At 40.1% G+C, this 17,464-nt stretch overlaps 1 protein-coding gene across 1 annotated transcript in view; it reads left to right on the top strand.

The window, feature by feature from the left end:
- Window positions 1–17,464, top strand: part of DOC2B (double C2 domain beta) — an 829,321-nt gene that overhangs the window by 480,375 nt on the left and 331,482 nt on the right. The window contains exon 4 of the mRNA XM_073615151.1: window positions 15,123–15,232. Coding sequence (XP_073471252.1) covers window positions 15,123–15,232 — 110 coding nt within the window. The remainder of the gene's footprint in view (window positions 1–15,122; window positions 15,233–17,464) is intronic.

The following is a 17,464-nucleotide window of genomic DNA, read 5'->3' on the forward strand; positions in this document are numbered from 1 at the left end:
TTGTTGTTATTCTTTCTCTCACTGTTAAAATAAACCTACCATTAAAATTATAGACCCTTGGGGCACTATTCCTGCCAATGACATTAACAATGGGGCATAATTAGTTCCATTACACCAACTGTGTATTTCTCCCACTGACACCAACTGTGGGGCACTTTTCCTCCCACTGACACCAACTAGAGGGCACTATTCCTCTTACTGACACAAATTATGGGGTACTATTCCATCCACTGACATCAACTATGGAACACTATTCCTCTCACTGACACCAACTATGGGGAACTATTCCTCCTACTGACACCAATGATGGGACACTAATCCTCTCACTGACACCAATGACAGGGCATTCTTACCGATGCCAGGACATTTTCTACTCCTACTGGCCACAGTTTGGCCCCTCTAAACTTTGAGGAATAAAAAAAACTGGCTTTTTGTTTAGAAAGTTTGGAGACCCCTGGTTTAAATGAATGAAAATGCATATTTGTAAGCAACACTACTACATTGAGCACTATTTAAAATTCATAAAATTAGAATAAGGTGTTCCATATTTGGTGTCATTAATTAGAACCTGTCCTATTTAAACTTCCTGGGTCTGGTGTTCTTTTTGCTATTGACGTGTGTGGTGTCATCATGCCAATATCATTAAAGCTCTCTAAGGCCATCAGAAAGAAGGTTGTGGATGCTTCTGTGTCTGGCAAGGAATTTCAAAGGATTGTCAAATTATTTAAAATCAGTCATTCCAGTTTAAGGAAAGAAAATGTAGATTTCAAATTACTGCTAATTGTCCAGGTCTGGCCAGCCCAACAAATTCAACCCAAGAGCTGATTATTTGATGCTAAGAGAACCCAAGAACCCCATATTTAATTGTGGGGGGTTCAGGTACATATTGCAACAGTTGGAGGTTTATGTGTATGTATCAACAGTTAGAAACAGATTGCCTTAATTTAACCTGGATGAGAGGGGTGTTAGGAAAAAGTATTCAAAATGCTATTCAAAAAGAACATTAGACAAGACTACAGGTGGCAATTACACAATATATAGAAAAGATAAGTCAATCTAGAACAATGTGCAGAAGATTTATCAATAGAACGGAGTGCTTTGGTCACAATAACAGTAGACATGTTTGCCACAATCCAAAGACAGCATTTCAAGAGAAGAACCCTATAACAACTGTGAAGCATGGTGCTAGAGATATTGTGTTTTGGGGTTTGCTTTGCTGCTTCAAGGCCTGTGTAGCTTGCAGTTATCAATCAACTATACATTCTGCATAGTATCTAAGTGTGTTTGATCAGAATGTGATGCCATCTGTCTAAAAGTTTAAGTTAAGCCAGAAATTGATCTTTAACCACTTCAGCCCCGAAAGGATTTGCCCCCCTTCCTGAACAGGAAGGGGGCAAATTTTACAATTTGGCACTACGTTGCTTTAACTGGTATTTGCGCGGTCATGCAATGCTGTTCCAAAACAAAATTTGCGTCCTTTTTTTCCCACAAATTGAGCTTTCTTTTGGTGGTATTTGATCACCTGTATGGTTTTTATTTTTTGCTCTATGAACGAAAAAGACCGAAAATTTTGAAAAAAATTTATATTTCTAATTTTTGTTAAAAAAAAATACAATAAACTCAATTTTAGTCATATATTTAGGCCAATATGCACTCAGCCACATGTCTCGGGTAAAAAAAAAATTAAATAAGTGTATATTTATTGGTTTGCGCAAAAGTTATAGCGTCTACAAACTAGGGTACATTTTCTGGAATTTATGCCAACTTTTAGTTTATGACTGCCTATCTCATTTCCTGAGGTGTTATAATGGCAAGGCAGTACAACCCCCCCCCAAATGAGCCCATTTTGGAAAGTAGACACCCCAAGGAATTTGCTGAGAGGCATGTTGATAATAAATAAAAATTTACACAAAGTTGTCACTGAAATGATATATTGCTCAAACGTACCATGGGCATATGTGGAATTACACCCCAAAAAACATTCTGCTGCTTCTCCTGAGTACAGGGATACCACGTGCGTGGGACTTTTTGGCAGTCTAGCCGTGTACAGGATCCCGAAACCCAATCACCGCCTTCAGGCTTTCTAAGGGCGTAAAATGGTGATTTCACTCCTCACTACCTATCACCATTTCAGAGGTCCTGAAATGTCAAGATAGCACAACACCCCCCCCCCCCAAATGACCCCATTTTGGAAAGTAGACACCCCAAGCTATTTGCTGAGAGGCATGTTGAGTATTTTGCAAATCTCGCTTTTTGTCACAAAGTTTTGAAAATTGAAAAAAGGAAAAAAAATCAATTTTCTTTTTCTTTCTTCATTTTCAAAAACAAATGGGAGCTGCAAAATACTCACCATGCCTCTTAGAAAATACCTTGGGGTGTCTACTTTCCAAAAAGGGGTCATTTGGGGGGGTTGTGCTATTTTGACATCACCATTTTATGCCGTTAGAAATTTTGAAGGCAGTGATTGGTTTTCGGGGTCCTGTACGCGGCTAGGCTCCCAAAAAGTCCCACACATGTGGTATTCCCATACTCAAGAGAAGCAGCAGAATGTATTTTTTATGTATTCCACATATACCCATGTCATGTGTGAGCAATATATCATTTAGTGACAACTTTGTGTAAAAAAAAAAAAAAAATGTAATATTCCTGAAACTTGTGGCAAAATATAAAATATTCCATGACCTCAACATGCCTCTCAGCAAATAGCTTAGGGTGTCTACTTTCCAAAATGGGGTCATTTGGGAGGGGGTTGAACTGTTCTGGTATTTTATGCACAACATTAGAAGCTTATGCCACAAATCACCCACTCTTCTAACCACTTGAAGAAAAAGCCATTTCTGTCACTTTTTGTTTACATGAAAAAATATATTTTGTTTGCTAGAAAATTTCTTTGAACCCCCAAACATTATACATTTTTTAAAGCAAAGGCCCTACAGATTATAATGGTAGGTGTTACAATTTTTTTTCCACACAGTATTTGCGCAGCGATTTTTCAAACGCAATTTTGGAAAAAGAACACTTTTTTGAATTTTTATGCACTAAAACACACTATATTGCTCAAATGTTTGGTAAAATATAAATGATGATCTTATGCTGATTATATAGATACCAAGCACGACATGCTTTAAAATTGCGCACAACCGTGCAGCGGCGACAAACTACATACATTTTTAACATCCTTTAAAAGCCTTTACAGGTTACCACTTTAGATGTACAGAGGGGGGGGGGCACGGGGGACAGGGGTGCTTTTTTTATTTTTGCATTTTTTTCCATTTTTACACTGTTGCTTTCTTTTTTTATTGCTATCAAAGGGAATGTAAATATCCCCTATGGCAGCAATAGGTAGTGACATGTACTCTTTTTTAAAAACAATTGGTGTCTATTAGACTCTTGATCTCTCCTCTGTTCTCAAAGAATCTGATCACACCAAGATCGGTGTGATCAGATGCCTTCCCAATGGCGCTGTTTATATCCATCAAAACTGAAGTCATAAAATGCTTGTAGCTTCCTGTTGCTTAGGCCATAGAGATGATTGGAGCCATTCTGGTCTTTGATCAGCTCTATGGTCAGCTGACATAACCATCGGCTGCATTCTCGGGTTCCCCGGTGGGACAGAAGAGCCCGAGAAAATCATGGAAGACAGTGGGAGGGGGGACGTTGCCTCCCACTGCTTGTAACAGCAGTCTAGTGGCTAATTATCTGCTAGGATTGCTTTTCACTGAAAGCCAACTGGTGGCTAAAAAGAACGATACCAAGATGATATCTAAACTTGCAGGCATCATTCTGTTATAACCACTCAAAGTCCAGCAACATACCAGTACATACCAGTACGTTGCTGGTCCTTGATGGGCATATATTGTAATGTTCTTTTTTTTCATGCAGCCTGTGGGCTGAACGAAAAAAGAGATTGATGGGTGGGTATGCCCACCATTAGAATACCGCCCTGCACCCACCCACTTCTAATGATGGGCATACATGCACCGTTTTTTTTAACTGTGGTGGTGAAATCACCTCTTACAGTGCTGGAGTCGATGATTTGAGTATCGTGAGAGCAAACGCTGTTGCTGTCAAGGTACATAAATCAGTGCTGCAGCTAAATGGTGTACCTGAAAAGCAAACAATGGTAACAATAAAACATTAACTCAATAAAACAACTTTTTTTTTATCTGTGCCAAATCAATCTGTGCCAAAAAAGAGTAAAAAAATATATGCTGAAGCATGGGGGCAAATCGCCCCTCCACCCCTGCCTCCATGCTTTGGCATATAAGCTCTTTTTTTCAACTGTGTTGGTGAAATCACCAACACAGTTGGTTGCTGGAGTTGCTGATTTACGTATCGTGAGAGCAAACGCTGTTGCTGTCAAGATGGATAAATCAGTGCTGCAGCTGAATGGTTTACCTACAAAGAAAATAATGATTAACAATAAAACTCAGTAAACAGTAGAGTATTAAAGAATTACATACCTGCAAAGCAAACATAATAAAACATAGTAACAATAAAACATTGCAGTTAAGCATAAAATACAGTAAAACAGAGCAGAACAATAGAGAGAGAGAATAAAGAGAGAAGAACAAGAAAAACACAACTATTTTTGGCTTTATATATATATATATATATATATATATATATATATATATATATATATATATATGTTTGTTTTTTTTTGTAACTGTAACGGTTCCAGATTTGGGTCTCTCAAAATGCGATGGAATCTTTGGAGACCCTGTGAAAGTGTATCCTATGACTATGCAGTGCTGTACCCTACACTAATACTCCCTTAGTTTGTGGTAGCGTTGGAAACATTCACAGATGTAGAGACCAGGTTTGTCAGGACAGGAGGGACAATAAAAGTGGGTGTCACGCCTGTATCCTCGTTTCCTAAAGACATATCTTCTTTGGGGGGTTCGTTGGGTAGGGGTACCACGGAGGACATACGGAAAATGCCTCTCATGCAGCCGGCTCACTGCATTTGCATTGTGAAGTTTGGGCACAGCATCATCTGGAAACAGAAGGGCTGTGATGACCTCTTCCTGGAATTTAAGGAAGGATCCAGTTCGTCCTGACGCCTTGTATAGCACATAAGCGTTCAGCAGAGCCAATTGAAATAGGTATACAGACACTTTTTTGTACCAGCATCTGGCTGTACAGGCAATTAAGTACGGCGCCATCAACTGGTTGTTGAGGTCCACCCCTCCCCTATTTAGGTTGTATTCAGGAACACAGAGGTGTTTCTCCACAACACCAGTCACCATTGGAATTTCGACTGTCGTATCTGCATAAAGGGAGGACAGAATGAAAACTTTCCATGAATCCCTCCACTTCACTGCAAGCAAATTATTACATCTCAGGCAGGCTCTGTCCCCAAGCCTAAGACGGGAATCTACAAGCCGCTGGGGTAAGCCCCGGCGATTAGATCGCACAGTGCCACATGCACCAATTCCACAATCAAAAAGGTGACTAAAAAGTGGCACGCTTGTGTAATAATTGTCCACATACAAGTGGTACCCCTTTCCGAATAAGGGTGACACCAAGTCCCACACAATCTTACCAGGGCTCCCTATGTAGTCTGGGCAGTTCCCCGGACCATGAGACCTTTTCCCTCGTAAACCATAAAACTATATGTATAGCCTGTTGCCCTGTCACAGAGCTCATACAACTTGACCCCATATCTGGCACGCTTGCTGGGAAGATACTGTTTGAAAGACAAGCAGCCAGAAAACTTAATCAGGGACTCATCAACCCAGACAACTTGATCGGTAGTAAACAAGGCTGCAAACTGTTGGTTGAAGTGGTTTATGAAGGGCCGAATTTTGTAGAGCTAATCAAATCTAGGGTCACCCCAAGGACGACAGAGTTCATTGGTGTTGAAGTGCATAAATCGCAAGATCTGCTTGTATCTAGCCCTGGTCATGGATGCAGAGAACACGGGCATATGGTGAATTGGGTCAGTGGACCAATATGACCGCAACTCACTCTTTTTAGTTATACCCACGAGGAGGGATAGGCCCAGGAAGGTTTTAAATTCAGAAACCGTAATAGGTTTCCAATCTCTGGCAAGGGTCAACTGGGGATTAGCAGCGATTAATTGACCAGCATACAAATTGCTTTGGTCCACAATAGATCTATAGAGATCTTCCGTGAAAAACAGTGAATAAAAATCAAGTGACGTTTCCACCTGAATTCTGGGTTGGCCAGTGAATGGGGGAAGTATGGGTGCTGCAGAAGTGGTGGTCTGCCAATTAGGATGGGCAAATGCAGCAGGAAGGGCACTATGGGCTCGACGGACCTGTGTTTGTCTTCTTGGTGGCTGCAGGACACTACTTGTGCTAGTCACTGCACCAGCTTGAACTGCACTTATGGAACTCATCACGTCACCACGTGATACTGCAGTGCTGATTTGACTATGACTAGGGTGTACTAGGCCACTGGTGCTTGCCAGTTCACCGGAAGGATAAGCGGCACTAGTACTGGCTCTCTGCTCCATATGAGAGCACTGCAGTTCGTGCACCTCAACAACAAAAGAAGAACGGGGTTGGGTACGCCTGACCTTGGCAGGGACCACTACTCCGTCATCAGAGCTATCTGTTGGGGTGCCGCTGCTGTCTAGCGGTTCGTATTCTGAGCCAGAATCTGACAGATGGGTTACTTCCTCTTCACTCTCATCTGTCATGCTCAGAAATGTGTATGCTTCTTCACTAGTGTACCTTCGATTTGACTTTGTGGCCTCTAAATTTACTGGTACAACTAATGAGACTCACAAACAAAAAGAGAACCTGAATGCCAGCGACTGCTTCAAATGCTACCAAAAAAACCTGTTAGTGTTCGCAGGGATCAGGCCTGACTCTGCGAAAGCTGCAGTTATGTGTTTAGTGTTTTGTAAGTGACAGTGATCGATTGATACTGCACTTGGGTGGGCTGGGCTGGGCTGGGTGGAGGGGCTAAACGTAGGTGCTAGCAGGTATCTGGATGGAACCCACTAATGCTGCATTTTTGGGAACCCTAAACTACTGGGGACATTAATATAGTTCTGATCAGATCAAAGATATTGATCCGTTCAAACACTATACTACTAAGGGAGGTGTATGGTGCGTGCGTGGGTGTTAATGCCACTGGCACTAATCTGACACTGCCTGGGGTGATGCAGACCCTAACTGACGCTAAAACCTAACTGATGTCACCCGCCGGGTGATCAGGGGGTTAAACCTTTATTAGGTAATATATAGCAGGTGCCCTGATGCTATAAAAAAATAACGAACTAACCAGCATCACTTGTGACACTAATACGGTGATCACTGGTGACAGGGGGTGAAAGGGTTAACTGGGGGTGATCAAGGGGTTAAAACCTTTATTCAGTAATATATGGGGGTACCCTAACGCTATAAAAGATTGACGGTGAAACTAACCAGCTAACTGGCTAACCCGTGACACTAATACGGCGATCAGAATATAGATCTATACACTGTATTAGTGACACTGGTGACAAGGGGTGAAAAGGTTAACTGGGGGGCGAGCAAGGGGTTAAACCTTTATTAGGGGGTTTAGGGGGTACCCTAGACCTAACAGGGCCCACTACTAACTGCCCTAACACTTATTAGTCACAAATGACACCAGTGCAGTAATTGGTGAAAACTGCACTTGGTGAGACTGTGACAGGGAGTGAAGGGGTTAACTGGGGAGGCAATCGGGGGGTGACAAGTGTACCTACCTGTACTGGTGTTAGTGCAATGTTGTACAACTCATGGTAAGATGTTCTCTCTCCTCTCTCTGGATCGGGAAAGAGTTCAACGAGGGGAGATGACATAATTTCCTCTGCCTGTGTATACACTTACAGGCAGAGGACAGTCTCTCATTCGCCAGAACTGACTAACCAGGTCCAGGCCAGAAATCGTTGGCCTGGGCCTGGAGACTGATCGGTTCTGAAGTGAATCCGATCCCCACGAGTGCGCCGGGTGCGCACGCATGCGCCCCGTAGGCTGCCGCACGCCTGATGCATACCTACGGCGATTTGCCCAGGAGAGCCAACCTGCCGCAGTATAACGATGGCAGCTGGTCAGCTACTGGTTAAACATGATAATGATCTGAAGCACACTAGCAAAAGGAAAGTCTCAAAAAAGAAGAAATATGGGGTTTTGGACTGGCCTACTGAAAGCCTTGATTTTTTTTGCAAATATGTATATTCAATTTAAAAATTAGGTAACAAAATATCAAAATACCAGGCACTTAAGACTGTAAAGTTATCATCACCATGACGGTGATAGAAAGCCTTGATTTGATTGCCAATACAATTTTGTAGTGGGACTTTGAAACAGGCAATTCATGCAAGGAAACTTACAAACATCTTGCAACTGAAGGAACTTAGAGAAGTGGTCAAAAATATCATGGTGTCACATACAGGTCGACAGTTATACAAGATGCCTGTATGATAATAAATTATTGAAAAGGCATATTATTTGCGTTTCTATACAAGTATATCACCTTTATTTGTTGGCACTGTTTGAATCTATTGTATGCCTGTTCAGAGTCAACAATTTTCATGTGGTGCACCGAATTTTTCACATAAATCTATATACAGTGTATATATATATGGGGACGGAAAGTATTCAGACCCCCGTAAATTTTTCACTCTTTGTTATATTGCAGCCATTTGCTAAAATCATTTAAGTTCATTTTTTTCCCCTCATTAATGTACACACAGCACCCCATATTGACAGAAAAACACAGAATTGTTGACATTTTTGCACATTTATTAAAAAAGAAAAACTAAAATATCACATGGTCATAAGTATTCAGACCCTTTGCTCAGTATTTAGTAGAAGCACCCTTTTGATCTAATCCTGCCATGAGACTTTTTGGGAAAGATGCAACAAGTTTTTCACACCTGGATTTGGGGATCCTCTCCAGTTCTGTCAGGTTGGATGATAAACGTTGGTGGACAGCCATTTTTAGGTCTCTCCAGAGATGCTCAATTGGGTTTTAGTCGGGGCTCTGGCTGGGCCATTCAAGAACAGTCACGGAGTTGTTATGAAGCCACACCTTCATTATTTTAGCTGTGTGCTTAGGGTGATTATCTTGTTGGAAGGTAAACTTTCGGCCCAGTCGGAGGTCCTGAGCACTCTGGAGAAGGTTTTCGTCCAGGATATCCCTGTACTTGGCCGCATTCATCTTTCCCTTGATTGCAACCAGTCGTCCTGTCCCTGCAGCTGAAAAACACCCCCACAGCATGATGCTGCCACCACCATGCTTCACTTTTGGGACTGTATTGGACAGGTGATGAGCAGTGCCTGGTTTTCTCCACACATACCGCTTAGGATTAAGGCCAAAAAGTTCTATCTTGGTCTCATCAGACCAGAGAATATTATTTCTCACCATCTTGGAGTCCTTCAGGTGTATTTTTAGCAAACTCCATGCGGGCTTTCATGTGTCTTGCACTGAGGAGAGGCTTCCGTCGGGCCACTCTGCCATAAAGCCCCGACTGGTGGAGGGCTGCAGTGATGGTTGACTTTCTACAACTTTCTCCCATCTCCCGACTGCATCTCTGGAGCTCAGCCACAGTGATCTTTGGGTTCTTCTTTACCTCTCTCACCAAGGCTCTTCTCCCCCCGATAGCTCAGTATGGCCGGACGGCCAGCTCTAGGAAGGGTTCTGGTCATCCCAAATGTCTTCCATTTAAGGATTATGGAGGCCACTGTGCTCTTAGGAACCTTAAGTGCAGCAGAAATTTTTCTATAACCTTGGCCAGATCTGTGCCTTGCCACAATTCTGTCTCTGAGCTCTTCAGGCAGTTCCTTTGACCTCATGATTCTCATTTGCTCTGACATGCACTGTGAGCTGTAAGGTCTTATATAGACAGGTGTGTGGCTTTCCTAATCAAGTCCAATCAGTATAATCAAACACAGCTGGACTCAAATGAAGGTGTAGAACCATCTCAAGGATGATCAGAAGAAATGGACAGCACCTGAGTTAAATATATGAGTGTCACAGAAAAGGGTCTGAATACTTAGGACCATGTGATATTTCAGTTTTTCTTTTTTAATAAATCTGCAAAAATGTCAACAATTCTGTGTTTTTCTGTCAATGCGGGGTGCTGTGTGTACATTAAAGAGGAAAAAAATGAACTTAAATGATTTTAGCAAATGGCTACAATATAACAGAGTGAAAAATTTAAGGGGGTCTGAATACTTTCCGTCCCCACTGTATATACGCACAGATATACAGTACTGTGCAATATTTTTAGTGAAGAAATACTTTCAAAAATATATAAAATAAGTTTTTGAAGGGACTTGGCAAGTAGATTGTTCCAAACATCTTGGAGAACTAACCATAGATCTTCTGTGGATGTAGGCTGCCTCCTCAGATCCTGTTCTCTCTTCGTGTATTCCCAGACAGACCCAAAGTTGTTGAGATCAGGGCTCTTTGGGGGCCAACTTATCACTTCCAGGACACCTTGTTCTTCTTTACGCTGAAGATACTTGTTAATAACGCTGGCTGTAGGTTTTGGGTTTGTTGGAAGATGTCCAGCAGTGTCATCAGCACAGAACTGCTGGAAACCATTGGGCTCAGGTTCACCCATCTACTGTTTAGAGAGGTCTCACCAGAAGTGGTCTTCATGGACCAAAAGCCAAATCTTCAATGTGGAAACAAACCTAAGCAACTTATCTATGCACAAAAACATAGGAAATGGGTTGCAGAAAAATAAGAGCAGCAAGTGCTCTGGACTGATGAGTCAAAATTTAAAATATGTGGCAGTAGCAGGAGGCAGTTTGTTCACCAAAGGGCTGGAAAGCAGTACAACAATGAGTGTCTGCAGGCAACAGTGAAGCATGATGGTGGTTCCTTACAGGCTTGGGCTGCATTTTTGCAAGTGGAATTAGGATTTGGTCAGGATCAATGGTGTCCTCAATGCTGATAAATACAGGCAGATACTTACCCGTCATGCCATACCATCAGGTAGGTGTATTACTGGCCCCAAATGTATTCTTCAGTAGGACAATAACCCCAAACATACAGCCAATGTCATGAAGAACTATCTTCCGCGTAAAGAACAAGGAATCTTGGAAGTGCAGGTTTGGCTCCCACAGAGCCCTGATCTCAATATCATTGAGTCTGTCTGGGATTAGATGAAGAGACAGAAGGATCTGAGGCAGCCTACATTCACAGAAGATCTGTGGATGTTGGCTGTGATGTTGTTACTGTGTTGGACTACAAAAACGATTTCAGTGCACAGTGCATTGTCATGTTCCATCGTAGTTGCCACAGTAAATATGTGCCATTCAGCTGCCACTGGAGTGTGCACATGTTCATAGTAAGTTCCTATAGAGACTATACAGTGTGTGCAATGCTCAGGGAGCAAAAATATGAACAAGGTAAAGAGAAAACTGAATGTTTGCACAAAAAAAAAGGTTTTATGTTCTCTACAAAACTAAGAATTCTGTTGTGGGAGATTAGCTTTACTTCAATTATGAAGAGGTGAATTCAATATGTTTAGCATGGTTTTCCCAGAGCAAATTAACATTTTCAGTAAATCATGTTGAAAAAGCTGTCTTCGTGTGCTGTTTTAATGGTGTTTATTGCAGAAGGAGTGAAGTATTTTGAACTTTTTACTGATACTTATAATGTTACACCAAATGGTAATATCCCAAAAGATGCTGTAGTGAAACAATAAAAATTTGTACTCCTGAAGTGCCACTTCAACCAGGTGACATTTCTTACACTTGTTAGCCTTCCCGCACCATCCTCTTTTTTTTTTTTATAGAGCCTCTTCCAACAAACATTCACATCCACAAGAATATGCATACATTTTATAAACAATAACAGAAGATTAGAAAAATACATTTACTCTCAACTCATCTCATATCAGTCAATTTATTCATAATTTTTCATATTTAGTAAACATAAAAGGCCTCTTTACTACAACTACCAAGGTTCAGATCTCAAATAAAAAAGGAGAAAACATACTCATTCTATGCAAATCACAAATTTATCAGAAAACTACAATATTTGTATATATCCCACATTAGTTGCGTTACACACTTATCGTATATATATATATATATATATATATATATATATATATATATATATATATATATATATTTACGCACACACACACATACACACATATATATATATATATATATATATATATATATATATATACAGTATATCTCAAATAAAATGGTGTATATGCCCGCCCCAAAACAACAATGCTCTGCGCTTAGTACGATATATCTAACAGTATATATAGCACATAAATAAATACGTGAAAAAATGGATAGCAGCTGCTTAGATAACAGATAATATATATAGGCAATAATGAAATGAATTAAATGAATGAAGTTCCTTCAGTAATGCAGCAGCGCTGTATGCCCCAATCTGGTGGTCGTTTGGAAAGTGGTGCAGACCTGCTATTATTGATCAAGGCTCATATTGGTCGGATTTCTGGTGAGTGTGTTTTTCATTGGGGGTCCCAGCACGTGGTGTATCGCTTGGTGAAAGAACTTACTACCCTCACAGAATACAGCAATATTAGTGGGACTTTTACCATCTGTTCCATGTTTGAACTCAATGAACTTGATTGAGAAGGAGACCCTATTAATTTGGGGCATACAGCGCTGCTGCATTACTGAAGGAACTTTATTCATTTAATTCATTTCATTATTGCCTATATATAATATATATATATATATATATATATACAGTATATATATATATATATAGTCAGGTCCATAAATATTGTGACATCGACACAATTCTAATCTTTTTGGCTCTCTACATCACCACAATGGATTTGAAATGAAGAATTAACTGCAGACTTTCAGCTTTAATTTGAGGGTATTTACATCCAAATCAGGTGAACGGTGTAGGAATTACAACAGTTTGTATATGTGCCTCCCACTTTTTAAGGGACCAAAAGTAATGGGACAGATTAACAATCATCCATCAAACTTTCACTTTTTAATACTTGGTGCTCTGCCAGCCTCCACTGCAACTGTCTTCAGTTCCTGCTTGTTCTTGGGGCATTTTCCATTCAGTTTTGTCTTCTGCAAGTAAAATTCATGCTCAATCGGATTTAGGTCAGGTGACTGACTTGGCCATTGCATAACATTCCACTTCTTTCCCTTAAAAAACTCTTTTGTTGCTCTTGCAGTATGCTTCGGGTTATTGTCCATTTGCACTGTGAAGCGCCACCCAATGAGTTCTGAAGCATTTTGCTGTATATGAGCAGATAATATTGCCCCAAAAACTTCAGAATTCATCCTGCTGCTTTTGTCAGCAGTCACATCATCAATAAATACAAGAGAACCAGTTCCATTTGCAGCCATACATGCCCACGCCATGACACTACCGCCACCATGCTTCACTGATGAGGTGGTATGCTTTGAATCATGAGCAGTTCCTTTCCTTCTCCATACTCTTCTCTTCCCATCACTCTGGTACAAGTTGATCTTGGTCTCATCTGTCCATAGGATGTTGATCCAGAACTGTGAAGGCTTTTTTAGATGTTGTTTGGCAAACTCTAATCTGGCCTTCCTGTTTTTGAGTCTCACCAATGGTTTACATCTTGTGGTGAACCCTCTGTATTCACTCTGGTGAAGTCTTCTCTTGATTGTTGACTTTGACACACATACACCTACCTCCTGGAGAGTGTTATTGATCTGGCCAACTGTTGTGAAGGGTGTTTTCTTCACCAGGGAAAGAATTCTTCGGTCATCCGCCACAGTTGTTTTCCATGGTCTTCCAGGTCTTTTGGTGTTGCTGAGCTCACCAGTGCATTCTTTCTTTTTAAGGATGTTCCAAACAGTTGATTTGGCCACACCTAATGTTTTTGCTATCTCTCTGATGGGTTTGTTTTGTTTTTTTCAGCCTAATGATGGCTTGCTTCACTGATAGCGACAGCTGTTTGGATTTCATATTGAGAGTTGACGGCAACAGATTCCAAATGCAAATAGCACACTTGAAATTAACTCTGGACCTTTGATCTGCTCCTTGTAAATGAGATAATGAGGGAATAACACATACCTGGCCATGGAACAGCTGAGCAGCCAATTGTCCCATTACTTTTGGTCCCTTAAAAAGTGGGCGGTACATATACAAACTGTTGAAATTTCTACACCGTTCACCTGATTTGGATGTAAATACCCTCAAATTAAAGCTAAAAGTCTGCAGTTAAAGCACATCTTGTTCGTTTCATTTCAAATCCATTGTGGACCTGACTATATATATATATATATATATATATATATATATATATATATATATATATAATTATATATATTTATATATTTTATATATATATATTTATATATTTTATTTTAGTTTTTTAGTTTTTTTATTAGAAAATAAAGAAGTACAATGGTATTATTTTCACTGAACTGCTTCACAAAGCTCTGACAGTAAAGTAAAATGCCATTAATATCCTGGTGTCTGAGGAATTGTGTGAGATTTAATTAATCATAATGAGATGCACTGAACATTTTATTATGTGTTACCTATTGCCTTTTGGCTATGGAGGGAATGTAATGCAGTATATTGAATAAAGAGTATTTTTTATTAAAATGTGGACATAAGTCTATATATGCTCTTAAAGACTGGTGATTAAAAGACAAAAGTTTAATGTATCCTTAAGAATACAACATCTGGAAAATCATTTAGATCCTGCTACTTTACTGATAATATAATGTGGTCTCAGTTCCATTAATTTAATAAGTATTCATTTTTAATATTATTATTATTATTATTATACAGGATTTATATGGTGCCAACAGTTTGCACAGTGCTTTACAATATAAAGGGAGACGATAAAGCAAAATATTTAAATTTAGACCTAAATTGTTAAAAAGCACTATATGCCAAGGTGCCGCCTGCTGTATCACTGATATTATCTGTTTTATCTGTGCTAATATAAAATACAATTCAATTAATGTTTTTGTACATTGCATTATTGCTTATATATTATTCAGAAAGAGCATGAAACTCTTCAGCCACAAATAACAGTGCCATGGAGGTTTTGCAGTAAAAGAGACCTATGAGGGCATATCATTTTTTTTTTAAACAGGCTAGGATGAAGGTTAAAATGATTTTGAGCTTCAGTTTGTAACAGAACCCATTTGGTCTTGTTTCAGGCAAACAAATTACGAACAAAGACCTTGAGGAATACGCTTAACCCCACATGGAATGAAACGCTAACATATTATGGGATCACAGATGAAGATATGATTCGTAAGACGCTCAGGTAAGCCTGATAATAATACCATCCTCTTTAAATTGGGGTATCAATGCAACCAGATTCTGTGTCTTGTTTACTGTAATGAATTTGTAATTTGCAATTTTGTTTCTGGATAGAAATATATGAATGAAAGTGGGGGAGCAATTATTTTGCCTTACCCACCTATGGGAGTGTGACACATATCAAACAGGGATGAAGTCAGACGGTTTTAAATATTTAAATTTAATTGGCCTAATATAAGGTCACATGGACATAACTGACTTGGCACGAACTACTAGCACCTATTTAAACAAAAAATCTACGCAATAGCTGTCAGTAGGTAGTTAACAACAGAAGTAGCTTCTTACCCTCCCGCCCATCGTCGCGGTCCTTATCGTGTGGCATCCGTCCTTTTCTGCTGAAAGGGGGCCCTTCTTTGGTTATGACTTGTTATAACTTGAGCTTTAATGGCTGAGTTATAGATATAGTATATATATATATATATATATATATATATATATATATATATATATATATATATATATATGTAAGGATAGGATAGTGAGTACACCCCTCACATTTTTGTAAATATTTTATTATATCTTTCCATGTGACAACACTGAAGAAATTACACTTTGCTATAAAGTGTAAAGTAGTGAGTGTACAGCTTGTATAACAGTGTAAATTTGCTGTCCTCTCAAAATAACTCAACACACAGCCATTAATGTCTAAACCGCTGGCAACAAAAGTGAGTACACCCCTAAGTGAAAATGTCCAATTAGGGCCCAATTAGCGCTTTTCCCTTCCCGGTGTCATGTGACTCATTAGTGTTACAAGGTCTCAGGTGTGATTGGGGAGAAGGTGATAAATTTGGTGTTATCGCTCCGACACTCTCATACTGGTCACTGGAAGTTCAACATGGCACCTCATGGCAAACATCTCTCTGAGGATCTTAAAAAAAGAATTGTTGCTCTACATAAAGATGGCCTATGCTATAAGAAGATTGCCAAGACCCTGAAACTGAGCTGCAGAACAGTGGCCAAAACCATACAGCAGTTTAGCAGGACAGGTTCCACTCAGAAAAGGCCTTGCAATGGTCGACCAAAGAAGTTGAATGCACCTGCTCAGCTTCATATCCAGAGGTTGCCTTTGGGAAAGAGATGTGTGAGTGCTTCCAGCATTGCTGCAGAGGTTGAAAGGGAGGGGGGTCAGCCTGTCAGTGCTCAGACCATACGTTGCACACTGCAACAAATCGGTCTGCATGGCTGTAGTCCCTTCTAAAGATGATGCACAAGAAATCCTGCAAACAGTTTGCTGAAGACAAGCAGACTAAGGACATGGATTACTGGAGCCATGTCCTGTGGTCTGATGAGACCAAGATAAATTTATTTGGTTCAGATGGTGTCAAGCTTGTGTGGCGGCAACCAGGTGAGGAGCACAAAGACAAGTGTGTCTTGCCTACAGTCAGGCATGGTGGTGGGAGTGTCATGGTCTGGGGCTGCATGAGTGCTGCCGTCACTGGGGAGCTACAGTTCATTGAGGGAACTGTGAATGCCAACATGTACTGTGAAATACTGAAGCAGAGCATGATCCCCTCCCTTTAGAGACCCCAAACACAGGGTAAAGGTGATGGACTGGCCAAGCATGTCTCCAGACCTAAATGCTTTTTAGAATCTGTGGGGCATCCTCAAACGGAAGGTGGAGGAACGCAAGGTCTCTAACATCCACCAGCTCTGTGATGTCGTCATGAACTCCATACCCAAGAGGGTTAAGGCAGTGCTGGAAAATAATGGTGGCCAAACAATATATTGACACGTTGGGCCCAATTTGGACATTTTCACTTAGGGATGTACTCACTTTTGTTGCCAGCAGTTTAGACATTAATGGCTGTGTGTTGAGTTATTTTAAGGGGACAGCAAATTTTCACTGTTATACAAGCTGTACACTCACTACTTTACATTGTAGCAAAGTGTCATTTCTTCAGTTTTGTCACATGAAAAGATATAATAAAAAATTTTTAAAAATGGGAGGGGTGTACTCACTTTTGTGAGATACTGTATTATAATATTTTAGTTTGGTGTAAAATAGTTGGTCAGAAGGCAAGACTGTTATATCCAGGTATGTGTTATGAAATTGGATTGTAAGATCAAATAAATCATTTTATTGCCAATAATAAAGGGCCACGGCCAATTTTGATCTATTAAAAGTATGTGTAGTGTTTTTATTATCACTAATATGTTATTGTTGAAGTGCATTATT

The sequence above is a fragment of the Aquarana catesbeiana genome, linkage group LG02 (genome assembly GCF_042186555.1).
Source record: "Aquarana catesbeiana isolate 2022-GZ linkage group LG02, ASM4218655v1, whole genome shotgun sequence".
NCBI lineage: Eukaryota > Metazoa > Chordata > Amphibia > Anura > Ranidae > Aquarana > Aquarana catesbeiana.